General features: G+C 48.3%; 1 protein-coding gene and 1 long non-coding RNA gene across 2 annotated transcripts; both read right to left on the reverse strand.

The window, feature by feature from the left end:
• Positions 1-2,721: 2,721 nt before the first annotated feature.
• Positions 2,722-3,774, reverse strand: LOC137832070 (uncharacterized). The gene is made up of 5 exons (XR_011084515.1): positions 3,537-3,774; positions 3,350-3,458; positions 3,210-3,279; positions 3,039-3,133; positions 2,722-2,947 (listed from the first exon to the last, which is right to left on the reverse strand). It is a non-coding gene; the product is annotated as an uncharacterized lncRNA (long non-coding RNA).
• A 1-nt stretch (position 3,775) lies between these two features.
• LOC137835405 (uncharacterized) lies at positions 3,776-7,734 on the reverse strand. The gene is made up of 5 exons (XM_068643897.1): positions 5,454-7,734; positions 5,187-5,379; positions 4,838-5,098; positions 4,100-4,756; positions 3,776-4,015 (listed from the first exon to the last, which is right to left on the reverse strand). Exons 4-5 carry the CDS (start codon positions 4,571-4,573, stop codon positions 3,776-3,778), a joined length of 714 nt encoding a protein of 237 aa, XP_068499998.1. The 5' UTR covers positions 4,574-4,756; positions 4,838-5,098; positions 5,187-5,379; positions 5,454-7,734.
• Positions 7,735-20,095: the final 12,361 nt, after the last annotated feature.

Here is a 20,095-nt window from a genome sequence, read left to right on the forward strand (position 1 = left end):
GTACCCTTCTTCCCACAGTGACGACCGAGATCACCACTAGTTCGTCTTCATGTGGGACTACGTCTCCCAAGTCAGCCTTTGTAAAGCAAAGGTCGGGCTCGGCCAGCTGATCAGGCTCCCGCACCTCTACAGTCATCACCTCCCTAGCGTACTTCTTACATTTGGAGGCGGAGCATCCCCCTCCTAATAATCCTCCTGAGATGGTATTAATCTCTCCATGAACAGGCACCTTATGCCTCTGGTCTACTAGAGGAAGCTCCTCCTTCGATCCTTCTTGACTCCCCTCCAGATATTCTTTCAAAAACCCATCCTTTATCAGGCTTGCTAACTGGTAGCCTAGGTCTATGCAGTGTTTCACATCATGCCCGAACGCTTTGTGGAACTCGCACCATACCTCCTTGCCTGGCCCCAAATTCCTGTCAAATTTCGGGGGGAACCTCGGGTTATCTGCCATACCCGACATAGCCAACAGCTCCTTGTAGGTCATTCTGAACTTGGGTCGGAAAGGCAGGTCGTCTTTCACCTTCGACCCGGGTTGGCTTTTTCTCGGCGCATAAGGTGCTCGTCGTGTGTCTGGCCTCTTCTCAGTCACAACTTCATGTACGCTCATTGGTTGAGATCGACTTCCTTCTTTGGGGGTAACATCCTTGTCCAATTTCTGATCAGTGAGTCGCTGAATGGCCCTGACATGATCGCCTGCCCAAAGGCATGGACCATCAAGGCCTTATCTTGAGTCTGGAGCTTTACTATGAATGCCCCAAACCTATTCAATAAATCCTTCAAAGGTTCCCCCTGTCTCTGCTTCACACCGAAGAGGTCGAAAGGGACAAGCGATTGAGCTTGGTTGACAATGATATGTTCCCTTAACAATCCATAAAATTGATCGAAAGAGGTGATGTGGTCGTCTAGGAGGCCCACAATCCACTATAACGTTGTGTCTATGAACGTGCCCATGAACATCTTGCAATGCATAGCATTTGTTCCTCCCGAAATCATCATTTGAGCATTAAATGCAGTGAGATGGGCCTCCAGGTCTTCTACACCTGTAAAAACAATATTGGGCGTTATGAAACTAGCTGGTATGACAACGTCCATAATCGCCTGTGAAAATGGCTTTGGGTGAGCCCTTGTTTGAATAGTCGGGCCTCGCTCCCCTGTGGAGCGTTCTCCCAACTGCTGTAGGTCCTTACGCAAATCCTCGTTGGCTTTGCGTAACTCCTCGTTACTCGCTCGTGACGCATCTAGTTTTGCCATAAACTGATCTTGCCTGAGCACGTGCTCGGCTCAAACCTCAACCATGAGCCTCTCTTGGGTCAGCCCTGGATGCCGCCATCGTCTCCTAGAGAGCACTTACAGTCTTCATAAGTTGTTGTATAGTGGGGTTGTCACTCCCTTCAGATTCTAACAGACCTTGTCTTGTATTCCTCATCATGCCTAAAAGATTGAGCACAACTGCGGGTGGGACCTAGTTTTATCGGGCCCCACGGTGGACGCCAAATGTTCTTGTCAGTTGCCTCAGTGTGGTGCTACGTTGTCTTTGAACACATGCAACCTAACCTCTATGTGCCCTAACACACATGGGCTTAGGTTTTAAAAGGAAACATTTACTTAAGGTAGACCCCCTGCGTACTAAGTACACCCCAAGGTCCAAAACTACCCCTCGCTAGCCGCATGGGCCCCTTGCACAAGGGGTTATAAGAAGAAGGATCTAATACATACATCTGGAGCCTAATCGCATGGCCCACCAACTTGGCTCAAGAGCCGAGATAACCTGTCTACGGCAAATGCTGAGGTCCAACCTTCGAGCGCTGAGCTCTGAGTGCTTTGGTCCAGTACATATTTCATCTTCTTGTTTTTCTTATTCAAATTGGTGTCTTAAACATGTGGTTTGCCTAAATTCAATTTAGATTTGGTTCAAGCTTGTTGATTTTATGGTATTAGGGATTCTTGCTTTAGAGTAGTTTGGTTGGTGTATAGTTTAGCTAGTGTACTAAACAGAGCGCTCAGGGCTCAGTGCTCGGTGGTCGGATCTCGGTGCATGGCACAGGAAGGTCAACCCGGCTATTGGGTCAGTATAGTGGGCCATGTGTGGGCCCAGTTTGGTTGGTAAACCCGTTGTGGCCTAGTTTAACCTTTAATGTAGCCATTAGTGAAGGGTATTTTTGAACCTACGGGTACGTATAGTACATGTGATACCTAGGTCAAGTAAATGTCTCTTTTTAACTTAAGTACGTACGTGTTAGGGCACATAATAGTTAAGTTGTATGTATGGAAAAGATAACGTTGCACATGAGTGAGGTGCCTCCGTAAGCGGAATATTCCCTTAATGTTGGCGCATGAGTTGGTGCCACTAGCGCAGAAATGCTAATGAAATGCGGCTATTTTACATTTACAAATGCGGCTATAGAGCCGCATTTGATCAACACGCATTCGTAAATCAGAGAGATACAAATGCGGCTATATAGCCGCATTTGTAAATGTGATTTACGAATGCGGTTATTTCAAATAACCGCATTTGTATATTCTTCTGAATGAGGTGAGGGGTTTAGGGGTTTAAGGTTTACGAATGCGGCTTTGGTAATAGCCGCATTCGTAAATCACATTTACAAATGCAGCTTTGGTAATAGTCGCATTTGTAAATCATGTTTTTTGATTTACTAATGCGGCTTTGGTAAATAACCGCACTTGTAAATAATGTTTTTTTTTTCAGTGCAATCTGTATTGTTCCGAAACCATATAATTTAACCTGCATAATGATCAAAATGTACCCAGCCAGACAAATACAGAAATCTAAAGATAAATTAAGAGAATCAAAATGTACATTACAATAAAACCTACACTATTGATCAACTATCCTAGAGTTATAAAAATTTATGAAATATGTGGACCAAGAATCTCTGACATATGAAATGGCTTCCAAATTCATTGGTGTTTCTTCCGTGAATAACTGCATTGCAAAATATAGTTGACATAAATTAGTTTTTAGATATATATATGTTCAAGAATTATAAAAAGGATTTAACATATCATGTTATTACCTCTTTCCAACCAGTTTTAACACGTAGTCTTATAATGGTAATCATCCATTGCATATGTAATAGCCACACTCATAGCTTCCTGGTTGTTTATTACACTATAATTCAATAAAAAGTAATATGTTAGTATATTGATAAACAATTAATGATAAGAGAAAGAAAAAAATTACAAACCTTTATTCTTATGTAGTTCAAATTATTTGAACTGGATCGACCTTTTAGGATGTTATATCCACGCCATGAACTGATTAATACAAAAAACCTCGTTAGTAGATGGTTAATTAGTAACATACAAAGTTAAGTTTATACTGTACTTGCGTATCAATGATATCCTTAAATTTTGTGGGTATCTTCTTGTGTAGGGAACATAACCACACAGTAGTCTTATCAACCATTGATAAGACAAATAACTGCCAATGATGCCTATATCACCCATGAAAAGAGTTAGTAAATATTCAAAACATGAAATAGTAATAATTGATGACATATAATTAAACTTACTCATTAATATAAGGACATAAATAAATTTCTTTTCCCTCTTTTTCTAGGGTGTTAGTGATGTATGCTTGAGTCTCATATGACCTTGGTCCAACGGATTAGTATATGAAAGATTTAAGAATCCATACACATTTTCCTTCCCCTCGGTGAGACAGACTCCATGCAAAAACCTACAAGTTATTAGTTAAAGCATAATCAATAATAATTTAACATAAAGTAAATTGAATAATAGGTAAAGATACTTACATCATAAAAAATTGAATTATATTTATATTGAGCTTCTGATTCCCAGATACAAATTCTAATAAATCTGTGTTGTACATCATCAGTGACAGTTCAGTGTTTATTTGAAAAAATGTATCATCCCACGGAACTGCAAAAGGTTCATTACCAATCTGACTAGCAATGAGACGTAAGGAAGCTATAGGATTGTCAACTGGAACGTCACGCTTCTTCTCCGGACTTGGTGCCCGAAAAGGTTTCTACAAGATAAAGAACATTTGTATTAAATTATATGTAATATATAAATATAAATAAAAATTAATATAATGAAATGAAATTATTACATGAGGTTCGGGCATAAATCGAATGAGGTCTCTGGGCCAGGCAACGAATGTCTGAAATGCATCGGCCACAGTGGTTACCTCATCTGAAGGTAGTGGAACACGAGCATCAGGAAATCGTACTTTTTCAACTGTTACCTTCGCAACATCAGGGGAGAGAAGAACGTTATGTAAGGTGGTTGCGTCTTGATAAACTTTTCCAAGGGCCACCACTAGAGGAAGTTTGCCGCCCACTACCAGTAGCTCACAATCCTTCGTCTGCCCAATGATATCATCCCCTGATGTTGGAGGAGCTGCACAACTCCCCTTTGTGCTCTTGGGAGTAGGACTAACAAGGGGTTCAATCGGCTCAACACAAAGTTGTTGCGATAGAAACTCTTGTCGTATTCGATCATTCTCCTTTCTCATCTCTAGTCGCATCAAATCAGTCTCCTTTCCCATCTCCTCCATTAATTCTTCATGTATCTTAGTCTTCATTTGAGTTTCGTTCTCTTTGAAGGAAGAGGATGACTGTCGTTCTGAAACTCCAAAATATAGTTTAATTCCAACCCCTTGTCCAGCTGCACGAACATGACCACAGTGCTCAGGTTGTCCAATTGCTTCAACTAGGATATCTTGACGACCTTCAACAACAAATATACCGTTGGATTCAAAGGAATCCTGCAAGAGTAGACAAAAATAATATCAATTTTTAATATAATTAATGCTTTAAAATAAATGAAAATAACAAAAATAGCTTACAATTTTTTCGATGATAACCCCGGATTGCTCAGAACTTGGTGCACCCGACTTTTTAATTCGGGCCCTCTTCCATTTTACATGGCGAAAAGGTGGTGATGGAGGAGAAGTGACCCCTGTTTCCACATTCTCAGACAACGTCCCCTATTTAGATTGCTCCTTTAACACCATCAGTGCTTGCTCAAGTTTTCGATACCCCAAACGAGACATAACGTGCGGGGTAACATTCTTCAAAGCTATCTCTTGAGCTTTCTTCCGACGATCCTGTCATAATTGAAATAAACAAAGTGAAGTAAATAAGATAAACTTATTAATTTTATATAAACAAAAAAAGTTAATTTACTTCACCTACCATCACGACTTTCTTTAAAAAGACGCCATGTCTCTTCATCAATATGTTTGTACTTTAAACATGGATTTTCGTCTTTAAGGTCGCCAAAAACGTATCTCGAAGTCAGTCTTGACTTAAAGTTACGAAATTTAAGTCCGATATTGGATATATTCTTTGATTGAAGCGGTTCCACATCAGGAATTTCAAAGTTTGCCTACAAAATAACATCACCAAATTAAAATTAATCAATGAATATTAAAAAGCATTATATCAAAATGTAAAGCTTACCAGAACATCCTCCCAGATCATGTTCCGGTCGACCTCTGACACCTCATCCCATGAATTAATCAAAATGGAGAGCCTCTCACGAGAAACAACTCAAAGATAGCTCATAAACTCATCTGCTTTAGGACCAAAAGCCACTCCAGTGTTGACGTCAATGTCAACACGTGTCTTCTCACCAGCAGCACGTCTCAATGCGAGACGCTTCAATCTAGTAGTTCCTCTGCTGCCTCAATTGGATCGAGGTGTGAGTGGGGTCTGATCGTCATCCATGTCTCTGTTAAAAAAATTAGGTAACAAACATTAGTTAATCTGCATCGAATTAAAATCATATAAAAATAATACATAAAATTCAAAATGCTTATTTACGGGTTGCATGTGGGTTGAAAGTTCATATGTAAATTCCTTCACTGTGGTCTTTACAGGTTGCATGTACATCATCAAGTACATCGTCATCTTTATTAATTATCATTAGTGTGAATGAATGGGGGTCACCATTTTCAATATCATCTATGGCCTCCCCTTGTTTTTTTCCCGTGTAAAACGACATACCAATGTTCTGACGTAGGATCTTTCACGTAGAAAACTTGAGATGCTTGTTGAACCATTATAAATGACTCATCTCGATACCCTATCTTTCGAAAGTCCACTAGTGTTGTACCGCCCTGGTGGTCGGGTATGATGACGTGGCACCCTGCTATAGTGTAGGCGTGTTGACAAGGCGCCAGGTTGGCAAGAAGGGAAGGAAGTCGGGAGGCACGTGTAGTCGCCGATTGTTAAGTTGGCGTGTTCCGATCTCCAGCTTACCAGAATAGGCGATCGCCAGGTTGAGGATGAAGTCGCCAGATGCAGACTCAGGCGACCAAGCAGTCGGAGATCGCCAGAACAGGCACATCGCCGAAGATAAAGGAGAAGCAGATTATGAAGGCGGCCGGCGAGACCACAGGGAAGGTGTATGAAGGCCCTAACTCGCCAGTTTCAGTAGAGATCGCACTCCTAAGTTTGCTATGCACTGGGCAGTACCATGCATACGTAACTTAGCCAAAATGAGAGTAGAAGCAGCGCCAAGTCAGGGAGCCTCCAGATGATGGCACGTGTACAGTTGGATACGAGCCACGTGTCCAAGTCTGTAACTGCCAGGAGAGAGAAAATCACCAGGTATATAAGAGCTCTTAACGAACTTTCTGAGGTACGCACGTTCAGTTCATACACTTTACGCTTGCGAGTGACAGAGCTGTTTGTGAGAGAGAGTTTGCACGGTTCTAGTTCTTAGTATTTGGTGATACCGTCACTGACTTGAGCGTCGGAGTGCGATCGGCCGCAGCGGCGCCGTGTCGTTTCTTTGCAGGTTCTTGAAGTAGATCCAGAGGAGGAACGAAGGAGATAAGCGGTGCGCACGTCGATCCTTTGACGAGGCATTCTCCAGCACTCCGGTCAACAGGCAGGATCATCAGGCGCCCACCGTGGGGCCGTGTAAAACGCGCTCCCATCCACAGCGTGAGTTCGTGGAAGTTTTCGAGGTTTTCTGCGCGGTTGTGTGCTGGTGCAACCGTCGTTTGCAGTTTCTTTGAGTTTCGTTCGGTGAGTTTGTGTTTTGTACCGTTTGTTTGGCTTTCAATCGGCGGAGTGAGGTCTTTTGTTACTTGCGCGCAATCTGTCTGGTGGAAGTTCGAGTTCTTTTGTGGTTTCTGCGAAGGTTTGCGGTGTTCTTGGGTTCTTGCGCAGTTTCTTGAGTTTTCTCCGATTGATCGCTGTTTCGATCGTGGTTGAAGTGCTGTTTGCTGTATTCTTGTGGTTCGCTGAAGTTGATGAGAAAGATGAGAAGCAATCGTTCCAGTCCCGTGGCTCCCGTCGCTGCTGAAGGCGACGCCGCCATGACCATGGCGCAGATGGCAGAAATGATGCGCTCGTTGCAGGCGACTGTGGAAGCCTCGCGCGTAGAGCAGGCAAGGATACATGAGGACCTGGTCGCCTCTCGCGCCAGGAACGAGGAGCTCAGCAAGGTAGCTGAGGAGCTGCGTCGAGCTCTTCAGGAGCAGCAGGGACGTTCTTCTGCTGAAGAGGCGGCACCGTCGACGCCACCTCGTGTTTTCCCAATGCCTTTTGTTCAGGCGATTACCGACACGCCAATTCCCACGAGCGTGGTTCCAGTTAAAGCTGTTTTTACCGGCGTGGAGGATCCAGAGGCTCATCTGACCACGTTCCACACGCAGATGATGCTGTCGGGAGGGTCGGACGCCGTCTACTGTAAGATGTTCATGAGCACGCTCCAGGGAACGGCGATGGAGTGGTTTGTGAGCCTGCCTAATGGCCACATAACCAATTTTCAACAATTCTCGAAAATATTTGTCGAGCAGTATATTGTGAACAAGGCACCGCCCAGGGTGTCCTATGATCTGTTTGACATAAGGCAGTACCATGGGGAGTCCCTCAGAGACTACCTCAATCGCTTCGGAGCGCAGATGGTCAGATCGCCGGCCAAGGATGAAGAAATGCTGGTCTATGCCTTCAAGAAGGGCGTGCAGCCAGGGCCATTCTGCGAGGCCTTGATCAGGGCTCATCCAGCGACGTTTGCTGAAGTCAGGCGACTTGCGGTGGCCCACATCGCCGACGAGAGTGAAGTCGCCGAGAAGAGAGGGAGCGTGGCTCCCGCCAGGCCACGCGCCCAGACCAGGATCCAGCCACAAAGGGTGCTGGAAACGGCGGCGGCGGCCAGAAAAGACCAAAGGACTCGCTATCCTTACGATAGGAGAAATAAGGGAAGAAGCCAAGCGCGCCAACCACCAGCACGCCAACAACCAGCACGCCGAGAGTACAATCGCCCGCCTAAGCACAAATTCGTCATGGGACTAGCGGACCTGATCGCTATCCCTAACATATCTGCTAGGCTGAAGGCGCCCGAGAAGGTGGGCGACAAGGTGCTGGGATCAAAGCCGGACGTTTGGTGCGAGTTCCACCAGTGCTTCGGCCACAACCTGGACTCGTGTTTGTCTTTAGGATACCAGCTCGACGATCTGGTTAAGAGCGGGTTCCTAAACGACTATCTGCTGGACAGAAGGACCGGAGGAGCGTCGAGTTCCCAGCCAGCAGGTGGAGAAGCCCAGCAACACGAGATGCCTATTCATGGGGAGATCCACACCATCGCAGGGGGTTTCTCAGGTGGTGGATGCACCGCATCGCAGAGGAAAAAGTACGCGCGATCGGTAATGGCAGTGGACATGTTTGAAGATCACTCACCGGAAGTGGACATTACGTTCACCAAGCAGGATCTTCGGGACGTTGTGCCTCATGACAACGATCCCATTGTTATTTCGTTGATCACGGCGGGAAGGAAGGTCCACAGAGTTCTGGTGGACCAAGGAAGCTCGGCAGACGTGATGTTCTGGCCGACTTTCACGCAGCTGGAACTGCCCCTTGACCAGCTAAGGCCCTATGGAGGGTGCTTGTATGGGTTCGCTGGCGACCAGGTGGAGGTCAGGGGGTACATTGAGCTGAGAACCACGTTTACCGATGAGGCTGGGTCGAGGACGGAGAAAATCAAGTACCTCATCGTAAACGCCCCCTCAGCGTATAACATCCTGTTGGGAAGGCCCACTCTTAACAGGATAGGTGCCATCCCGTCGACACGGCACATGAAGGTGAAGTTGCCATCGATGGAAGGGGTGGTGATCACGATAAAGTCTGATCAGAAAGAAGCGAAAAAGTGCTATGAGAATAGCCTGAAAAATAAAAGATCAGTGAGCTATGTAACAACCACCCCGCCTCACGGTGTGAAGCCCAGACCGCCGGTAACGGAGGAGGCCGTCGGAAGGGATGTAGAGATGGTAGATGCTGAGTTGGGGGAGAGGAATGCTGGCCTGGAGGAGGAAGAGGCGCGGAATCGCCCCGAGGAAGCGAGAGAACTGGGAATCGCCAAGGCGGTGATCGCCAGAGAATCCAGGCCCAAACCTGTCGAGCAGTGGCTCGAAAAGGAGATCGGAGGGAAAATCTTCAAGCTGGGAAGATCTCTGGAAGTCGATCTCCAAGACCAGATCGCCAAGGTGATTGAGCGGCATCTGGACGCGTTTGCATGGTCCGCCTCGGACATGCCCGGGATCGATCCCGACTTCTTGTGCCATCACCTGGCGATGGACAACATGGTGAGACCGGTGCGACAAAGGAGAAGGAAATTCAACGAGGAGAGGAGGCAGGCAATCAGGGACGAAACCCAGAAACTCCTCGCTGCAGGCCACATCAGGGAAGTCCAGTACCCTGAATGGTTGGCGAATGTTGTACTGGTGAAGAAGAGCAACGGGAAATGGCGCATGTGCGTCGATTTCACCGATCTGAATAAAGCTTGCCCAAAGGATTCATATCCTTTACCAAGCATTGATGCCCTGGTTGATAGTGCTGCAGGGTGCAAGCTGCTGAGCTTCCTGGATGCCTTCTCGGGCTATAATCAGATCAAGATGCATCCCATGGATGAAGAGAAAACAGCCTTCATGACGGAGAGGTCGTGCTACTGCTATAAGGTGATGCCCTTTGGGCTGAAGAACGCGGGGGCCACGTACCAGAGGCTGATGGATCGAGTACTTGCACCAATGCTGGGAAGGAACGTGCAAGCTTACGTCGATGACATGGTCGTGACCTCGCAGGAGAAGAGCAAGCACGTTGCAGACTTGGAAGAATTGTTCACGACGATCGCCAAGTTCAAGTTGAAGCTTAACCCGGAGAAATGCATTTTCGGCGTGGAGGCTGGAAAATTTTTGGGTTTTCTCTTGACTGAAAGAGGAATAGAAGCTAACCCGGACAAGTGTGCCGCCATCTTGGCGATGAGAAGCCCGGCTACGGTGAAAGAAGTCCAGCAGCTAACAGGTCGGATGGCAGCCCTATCTCGCTTCGTGTCAGCTAGCGGAGAAAAGGGGCATCCCTATTTTCAATGTCTGCGGCGCAATAACAAGTTCGCTTGGACGAAAGAATGCGAGGAAGCTTTCGTCAAGCTGAAGGAATATCTGGCGAGCCCGCCGGTTCTGTGCAAACCACTGGCGGGAATCCCTCTCAGGTTGTATTTGGCTGTAACTGAGAGGGCGGTGAGTGCGGTCCTCGCCCAAGATCAGGATCAGGCTCAGAAGCCTATTTATTTTGTGAGCAAGGTGTTGCAGGGCCCAGAAACGAGATATCAGGCCCTGGAGAAGGCTGCGCTGGCTGTGGTGTTTTCGGCGAGGAGGTTGCGCCACTACTTCCACAGCTTCACAATATTGGTGATGACTGACCTGCCCATCCAGAAGGTCTTGAAGAAACCTGACGTTGCGGGAAGAATGGTGAAGTGGGCAGTGGAGTTGTCAGAATTTGACATTAAATATGAGCCCCGAGGCCCGATCAAGGGGCAAATCTTTGCAGATTTTGTGGTCGAGCTCTCATCAGAGGCGACGCGGGTTGAAGGAGATGGTTTTCGTTGGGTGCTTTCGGTGGATGGATCGTCAAACCAGCAGGGTAGCGGTGCTGGGGTCATATTAGAAGGACCCAACGGCGTGCTGATCGAACAGTCATTGAGATTTGCCTTCAAAGCCAGCAACAATCAAGCAGAGTACGAGGCGCTGATCGCCGGGATTCTGCTGGCCAAGGAGATGGGAGCTAGAGTGCTGATGGCTAAGAGTGACTCGCTGCTAGTCACAGGGCAAGTAACAGGCGAGTTCCAGGCTAAAGATCCACAAATGGCGGCTTACTTGGCGTATGTGCAGGAATTGAAGAGTTCCTTTGCCTCTTTTGAAGTGGTACATGTGCCCCGAGAACAGAATGCCCGAGCTGACTTGCTTGCTAAGCCAGTTCAGGCAAGGGGGGTAGGCAGAGGACGGTGATTCAAGAAACTCTGAAGACGCCGAGGGCATTTGTAGCAGATCACCTGGTCCTTCAGATAAGCAAGTCGACGGAGAGAGCAGCGAGAAGCCATAAGTCTTTGACGCAGGAAACTCTGAGATCGCCGAGAATCAGAGCATGCCGAGGAGAGAAGGTGGATGTGATGCAGGTCTGCGCCACCCATGAGCCAGACACTTGGATAACGCAATACAAGCGGTGCTTGGCGGATGGTCTCCTCCCGCTGGATCCAACAGAGGCCAGGAAGGTAAAGAAAAATTCTAGCAAATACACGTTGATTGATGGCGATCTGTACAGGTTTGGGTTCACTCACCCACTCCTGGAATGCATACACGGCGAGAAGTGCACGAGAATTATGGCAGAGCTCCACGAAGGAATATGTGGAAGCCACGTCGGGGGTCGAGCTCTGGCCGCGAGGACTCTCCGTGCAGGCTACTATTGGCCATCCATGAGAGAAGATTGCAAGAAGTATGCCCAGTGCTGCAGACAATGCCAACAGCACGCCGATTGGCACAAGGCACCTCCCGAGGAGTTGAAGTCGATCTATAGCCCTTGGCCGTTTCATACTTGGGGAATCGACATCCTGGGGCCTTTCCCGCTGGCGATCAGGCAAATGAAGTACTTGGTGGTGGCGATTGAGTATTTCACTAAGTGGATTGAAGCAGAACCAGTGGCCCAGATCACCGCGCACAAGATCGAAGGGTTTGTGTGGAAGAACATTGTGTGCCGGTTTGGAGTGCCTAAGCGCCTGGTGTCAGATAATGGGACGCAGTTTGCAAGCCACCTGTTGAAGAAGCTTTGTGAAGGGGTTGGAATTCAACAAGTGTTTGCATCCGTCGAGCACCCTCAGACGAATGGCCAGGTGGAATCAGCTAATCGGGTGTTGTTGAGAGGTTTGAAGAGAAGGCTTGAGAAAGCCAAGGGAAGTTGGGCTGAGGAAGTGCCCCGGATAGTCTGGGCGTACCACACCACCGAGCAGTCAGGAACCCATGAGACCCCGTTTAGCTTGGTCTATTGGTGTGATGCCATGATTCCAGTCGAGATCCAGGAGAGCTCGCCGAGATTCCAGAACTTTGTAGAGGAAGACTCGAATGCAGAGAAAAGGCTGAACCTGGATCTGCTGGATGAAGTCAGGGAAGAGGCAAGGCTGAAGGCTGAGGCGGTGAAGAGGAGGATTGAGCGAAGATACAACTCAAAGGTGATGCCAAGGCAGTTTAGAGAAGGCGATCTGGTGATGAGGAAGGCCCACCAGTACGAGATGGAGAATAAACTATCACCCAAGTGGACTGGACCGTTCAGAATAACCGAGGCACTCGGGAACGGAGCCTACCGCTTAGAGACGCTGGAAGGAGGGGCGATCCCTCGTACCTGGAACGCCACACACCTGAAGTTGTACTATAGTTAAGAGCTTTGTAAGTAAAGACAAACACAAATGTTATATTACAATGTCTCTGTTAAAACAGTTTCAAGGGGGCACTCTTTTTTCCCTAAGGAGGGTTTTTAATGAGGCCACCCAATAAAAGAAGAGTTTTCGAAGTATAAGGTGTTTCCAGATTGCATGTGTGCTATTTTCGAAAGTTTTGAAGAAAGACCTTGTCATTTGTACATGATTTAAGGCAAGAAAAGATATATCGCGTGCTTTCTAAAAAGTTTTAAGTCCTCATCGTTTTTCGGCGATTGGAGGCACCAGTTAAGTTTTAAAGTCCTCATCGTTTTTCGGCGATTGGAGGCACCAGTTAAGTTTTAAAGTCCTCATCGTCTTTCGACGATTGGAGGCACCAGTTAAGTTTTAAAGTCCTCATCGTCTTTCGGCGATCGGAGGCACCAGATGAAAGACCTCAACGCCCTCGCGCGTTTTGAGGCAAGATGAAGTCCTCCTCGCTGTTGAGCGAGTGCAGGCGAGAAAGAGGAAAAGTCCTCCGTGTTTCTGGGAGCGAGAAGATGTAACTCCTGGGGCAATGTCGAGGCAAGTTAAAAGACCTCCTCGCCGTTGAGCGAGCGCAGGCGAGAAAGAGAAAGGTCCTCAGTGCATCCGGGGGGGGAGGAGATGTACGCCCTGGGCAAGTTGAGGCACCATATAAAGTCCTTATCGCCGTTGTGCGAACTAAGGCCCATTAAAGACCTCCTCGCCGTCGAGCGAGTGCAGGCGAGAGAAAGAAAAGGTCCTCAGTGCATCCAGGGGGGAGGAGATGTACACCCTGGGCAAGTTGAGGCACCAGACAAAGTCCTTCTCGCCGTCGAGCGAGTTAAGGCCATTTAAAGTCCTTCTCGCCGATGAGCGAGTTCAGGCGAGTGAAAGTCCTTCTCGCCGATGAGCGGGTTCAGGCGAGTTAAAAGACCTTCTCGCTTACGTACGAGCAGAGGCAAGATAAAATCCTTCTCGTCGCGAACGAGTTCAGGTATGGCGGAGAGGGTGGAAGAAGCTTGAAAGGTGGCTAAGGTAGGTTCGAAGAGAACGCCTAGCCAGCCGGTCTTTTGCTTTGAAGTTCAGGAGGGCAAAGGAAGATTCCAAAGGGCGTTTCTACCCCAGATAAAGAAACGATTGCCAAAGCATGAGGCTAGAAAAAGCTGATGTTACCAAGGGGTCTTGGCGATCGGGAAAGGTTCAAACGACGGCGAGAAGGTTGAAAGACTTGTTCGATAAAGCAGGTCGAGTGGGACGTTGTTCGAGCCAACGATTAAGTTACAGTTCGTCGCTTGAAGGGTATTCCTGTAATGAGGTTAGTTGCCTTAAGAGTACAAGTTGTTTAAGGTGATTTTTGCTTAAGTTTGAGTTGGCTCGAGGCGGTTACGTCAAAGGTCGCGTTTGCAAAATCACTAAGTTAAATCCGACAAAGTTAAGCATACAAGGAAGGCTAAAGCGCTTAAAAGAAGTCAAGGGAGAGAATATCCAAGTTCAACAATTGAAATAAGTATCTGTTCAAAACACATATGCAAAAGTTTTTACAAGGTAAATACAAGTGAATTTATAAAGAAGCAGATGGGGTGGAGTTGGTTGAGTCTTCGGCGGGAACGACCTTTCCATCTACTACTTCGTTGTTTAACGACACCATGCTGAGGTCGAGATCAGGGAATAGGCATGCGAATTGCTCCCGAGCGGCTTTGAATCCAGCAGTCAGAATCTGAGCAGAATTTAGCTTAAGTTCTTCAAACTGCCCTTGAAGTCCTTCAACCTGTTCCTTGAGCTCTTTGTTCCGCTGCTCCTGCTCTTCAACCTGTTTTCGGAGTTTTTCGTTGGTTTCTTGAGCATGGAGAAGGTCGTCAGTAACCTTCTTGGACTCTGTTTGAGCTTGGGCCAACTCGGCAGCCATCTTCCCTTTCTCCTTGTTTGCCTCAGCGAGATCAGCCATGGCGTCGTCCCTCGCTTTTTCTACCTGCCCAAGTAGCTTCTCGCGGTCAATCGACCTCTGCTCCAGTTTTTGCACCTTGGCGGCGTCAGCTTGAATGTGAGCCTCCAGGTCGCTCGCCTTGGTGCGCAGAGGCACGATCTTACTTTCTAGTTCAACTTTCTCTTGGGCAAGTTCATGGACTTTGCGGCGAAGGTCAGCAGCTTCCTAGCGCGCCAGCCTAAGCTCGGTACTTAGGGCATCCTCTACTCGGGAGTGTTCCATTTCCGCGAGCGTTAGGCTGAATGACACCTTCTCCACCTCAACCTTCATAGTGCTATTTTCAGTCTTGAGGTGGTAGAGATCGTCTTGAAGCCTCCTGGTGGAGCTCTCCACAGCCCTCGTTATGATCGATGGGATATCCTCTGCTATGGTTTTGAGTTTGGCAGTCAGAGGTTCCCACATCCTTGTGACTTCAAGGGAAAGGTTTGATGCTTGGAGAGGCGCCAGGGGGGCTTGTTGAGGGTTCTCGCCGCCACCTTCCTTAGCAGGATTTTCAATGTTTGCTTCCTGGCGTGGCGACGCAACCGGGGATTCGGTAATTAGAATTGGAGAGGTGTGAGCAACCTCATCCCCGGTTGGAACGTTCTCTGCAGCTGAAGCGTTTGAAGGGGGGCCCCCTCCAGCTGAGATGTGAGGCGTAGAGGCACTTGGGGGGTCCTCCAGAAAGTTTGGCTCTTGAGCCTCAGCTGCTGGTGGCGCAGTGGCCAGTGGAGTTGCTTGGACTGGTGGTGAAGGGGCTGGTGGTGTTGGCGATGAGGGAGGAGGAGCAGGTGTTGATGGTGGTGTTGAAGCTGGAAGAGGGGGTGGGGCAGGTGGTGAAGGTGGTGCCACCCTTTTCCTCTTTGTAACGAGGCCATCCTCAGTGACCTCGTCGTCCTCTTCCTCCTCCTCTTGGACGACTTGGGGGGCTTTTCGCTTTGGCCTCTTAAGGACCAGTTTCTTTCGCTGGGTGGGTTCCTTGGGCGGTGATCGCCCATGAACGATAGCCTTCTCGACCGCCGAGTTGGGAACCGTCTGAGAACCGGTCGCCAACCCGTGGTTTCGGGCGAGCGCCTTCAAGTCGGCGAGCATGTTTTTACCCAGCATATTATCTGCATGAAACGAAAATGCATGAATTAGCTCAGAGAAGAAAGAGATGGGTGTATGAGGCAATGAAACAGCAAAACAGGTATATGCAGAAAAGGCAAAACCAAAGTCTTGTGCGTATCGCACAAGACGCCCAGAAACAGTATCAGAAGCAACATCAAAACAAGAGTGTAGCGCCCTAACCTATTTGGAATTCTAGCTGGTCCTCAAAGAACTCGAAGGAGATCAGGGTGGGGGTCAGGAATGTTATGTTGGCATCCGACACCCTCTTCCAGAATAGGCAGAGGTCTCGGTCCAAAGCTCCCATGCTATCAGGACTTCTGGGCCTCCTGAAGCAGCTCTTGGACTCCTTTTTCCCCTTGTCCACCCAGTACAAGGGGAAACCGTCGAGAAGGGAAGTATCTTTATCGTTTGCGCGAACCTGGATGAACTTCCCCTTCCAGTCCTTGTATGATTGCTGGAAGATGGTAAAAATGGATCTCCCAGCAATGGCATTCAGGCTGACCCACAGGCGGTCTCCTGGGTGCTTGGCCTAAAAAAGAAACAAAAACACGTCCACCGACGCAGGCAGCCCCAGGTGGTCGCACATTATTTGAAAGGCTCGAACAAACGCCCAGCTGTTGGGGTGAAGCTGGGCGGCAGCAATGTTGAGCTCGGTCAAGAGTTCCCTCTCGAATCGGGTGAGGGGAAATCTGAGTTTGACTTTCTTGAAGAAAGTTGTGTAAACAAAGCAAAAGGGCCCGTCGGCGCTCACTTTGTCATCAGCGCATACTGGCAGAGCGGCGGGGCAAGGCAGCACCATCATCCTCTCATCGTGCTCCTTGTGAAACGATTGATAGGCCTCGTCCCCCTTTGTCAACCGCAGAACTGCTCCCGCAGTGTTCACCGACGAGGTCTCCTTTAGAAGGGTTGGGGTGGCCCAAGGATATAGTGATTTGAAGTCTGGCAGAGGCACGGGGGCTCCTCCAGCGTTTGGTGGAGTCGCCTGGGCCAGAGCAGTTTGGGAAGATGCAGGCCTCTCAGCCTGCGAAGAGGAAGCGCCACGAACTTGGGTTGGGTCGTGCGCTTGTGAAGAAGGGTTTCGTGTTGATGGAGGGGGGTTCGGGGTGATCTTTGTGCGAGTCATGATAGCAACTGCAAAGGAAGAAGAAAGGAAAAACAATCAGGGGGTTACAGAGGCTGACTCGGTCATGGAAGGAAGGTGAAACGACGAACGAATGTGAGTTCGTTGCGACGATCGGCAAAGCCCTAAGTTACGCAGAAGAGAAATGGAGAAACGACCCACAGCGTATGCACCAGGCAGTTACAGGATGATGCAAATCGGTGAAAATGCAAGGAAACCCAGCAGATGAAGGAAAGTAATTACCTTTCAATGATCAGGAAGACGAGGGAGGAAGATGGTGATCTGGAACTTTGAAGAGCGTCGAGAGTTTTCGCAGAGGGAAGTTAGAGCGTTTTGCAAACACGAAGAAAAGTGATGGAACAGTGGAACGTAATGGGTTTAAGGGTTTTCGAAATGGTTTTGGGAAGCGCTAACGGCAGATGAAGATAGCCGTTGATGAAAGCCACGTGTCGAACGATGCGCGAAGGGTTTGGTGGAGCGTCAGAGCAGCAGAAAGTACTATCGCTTGGAATTCTGCGTCAATGCCACGTAGACCGGTGTTAACGAAGGCTCTTTCAGTCTTTTCGCTAGACAAGTCTTCGCTTAAGACTGGGGGGCTTGTGTACCGCCCTGGTGGTCGGGTATGATGACGTGGCACCCTGCTATAGTGTAGGCGTGTTGACAAGGCGCCAGGTTGGCAAGAAGGGAAGGAAGTCGGGAGGCACGTGTAGTCGCCGATTGTTAAGTTGGCGTGTTCCGATCTCCAGCTTACCAGAATAGGCGATCGCCAGGTTGAGGATGAAGTCGCCAGATGCAGACTCAGGCGACCAAGCAGTCGGAGATCGCCAGAACAGGCACATCGCCGAAGATAAAGGAGAAGCAGATTATGAAGGCGGCCGGCGAGACCACAGGGAAGGTGTATGAAGGCCCTAACTCGCCAGTTTCAGTAGAGATCGCACTCCTAAGTTTGCTATGCACTGGGCAGTACCATGCATACGTAACTTAGCCAAAATGAGAGTAGAAGCAGCGCCAAGTCAGGGAGCCTCCAGATGATGGCACGTGTACAGTTGGATACGAGCCACGTGTCCAAGTCTGTAACTGCCAGGAGAGAGAAAATCACCAGGTATATAAGAGCTCTTAACGAACTTTCTGAGGTACGCACGTTCAGTTCATACACTTTACGCTTGCGAGTGACAGAGCTGTTTGTGAGAGAGAGTTTGCACGGTTCTAGTTCTTAGTATTTGGTGATACCGTCACTGACTTGAGCGTCGGAGTGCGATCGGCCGCAGCGGCGCCGTGTCGTTTCTTTGCAGGTTCTTGAAGTAGATCCAGAGGAGGAACGAAGGAGATAAGCGGTGCGCACGTCGATCCTTTGACGAGGCATTCTCCAGCGCTCCGGAAAACAGGCAGGATCAAGTGTGAATCCTGATTCATCAATTTTAACCCCACTTTTATTGGCAACCCATTTACACTTGAAAACTGGAACGAAAAACTTAGTGTAGTCAACCGCCCATATCTCTTCTATAAACCCATAGTATGCCATTGATGCAAGTACTGGATTTGTATCTTTCGAAGTCGAAAACTGCATTGACTCGGCTTCAAGAGTAACACCAAAATTTTAAACTGTACTCTTTTCATCCATGGACTTCGTGTAAAATATACAATTATTCACTTCATACGCTGTACATGAGATGACATCAAACTTCAATCCAGCAGCCAACCAGGTCAAGGTCTCTGATGTCGTTGAATCCTTGAACACCTTGTCTTTAAACCAAGGCATGAAAGTTCTATTATGTTCCATCAAGACCCATTTCTCTGCTTGTCTTGGGTTACTTGCCTTCACAATGGCTTTATGAGCTTCTATGTAAGGTATAACTTCATCAGTGTTATTCAATATGTACAAATGTGCTCTTCTGATCATCAAAAGGTAACTTTTTTATCACTCCCACTGATTTTTGTTGCATTTTAATCGGTTTGCATCATCCATTAACTGTCTGGTGCAAACGTTGTGGGATGTTTTCTCTGTTTTGCTTTTCCTTTTCTGCGTTTAGGGTTTCTAGACCTTTTCTCTGCGAGCCCCCCCTTGTTCTTCTATCTCCTTCTCTTCTGTCGAGTCTCTCTGCTTACGAACTTTCATATCTTCCCTTTTCATCTTCTTGCAGCTTCTTCGATGGCTCGCTCCAAAATTACACCCAACCCTCCTCCATCTCCTCGCACGGCGAACTCCCGTAGGGCAAGCCCCTTCTCCTTCCGCGACCCCCCAAGGGACCCTAACGTCCCTCTGAGCCAGGTTGTGAGACCCGCGCCTTCTCGTCCCAACCAAGCGCAGCCAAACCCACCTCACACCAGCGCAGATGTGAGGCCCCTTCCCAACTACAAGCAACTGTATCTGTGGGCCTTCGCAACCCTGCTGGATGAGACTTCATCCATCAACTCTGATCGCGATATCCTCCGTCACAAGAAAGGTGACCAAACTCACCTTTCTTTCAGCAAGGAACACGATGACAAGGTATTTGTGCATCCTTGTCCCCCTGGTGAGCCCATCTGCACTGATAACCAGGGTCACGACGGCGACCCCTTCTGCTTCATCTACGCAACGATGTTCAAGAAAGTCAAGCTCCGATTCCCCTTCACCCGCTTCGAGAGGGAGCTCCTGACTGAACTCGACATAGCCCCCGCCCAGCTTTATCCCAATAGCTGGGAGTTCGTCCGGGCCTATCAAATCCTCTGCGCGCACTTGGGACATCCGACCTCAGTGGACGTGTTCCTCTATCTGTTTGAGGCCAAGAACCCAGGCGATCGTTTATGGGTTAGCCTCAACGGGGTCGCCGAGAGGACTATCCTTTCCATCTTCTAGCAATCTTACAAGGACTGGAAGGGAAAATTCGTCCGCGTTTGCTGCAATGACCGAGACCCCTCCCTCCTCGACGGGTTTCCCTTGTACTGGGTGAACAAGGGAAAGAAAGATTCGAGCTTCAGGAAGGCCAGGGAGCCAGAAAAAATGGGGGAGCTCGACAAGGACTTGTGCAACTTCTGGAAAAGAGTTGCCTCTTCCAACGTGACTCTGCCTGCTTCCTCCATCATCGCCTACGAGTTTCTCGAAGGCCAGCTTGCGTAAGATACAACTCAAAGGTGATGCCAAGGCGGTGAAGAGGAGGATTGAGCGAAGATACAACTCAAAGGTGATGCCAAGGCAGTTTAGAGAACGCTCTCAACGA

This window comes from Phaseolus vulgaris, chromosome 11 (assembly GCF_000499845.2).
Source record: "Phaseolus vulgaris cultivar G19833 chromosome 11, P. vulgaris v2.0, whole genome shotgun sequence".
NCBI classification, from domain to species: Eukaryota; Viridiplantae; Streptophyta; class Magnoliopsida; order Fabales; family Fabaceae; genus Phaseolus; species Phaseolus vulgaris.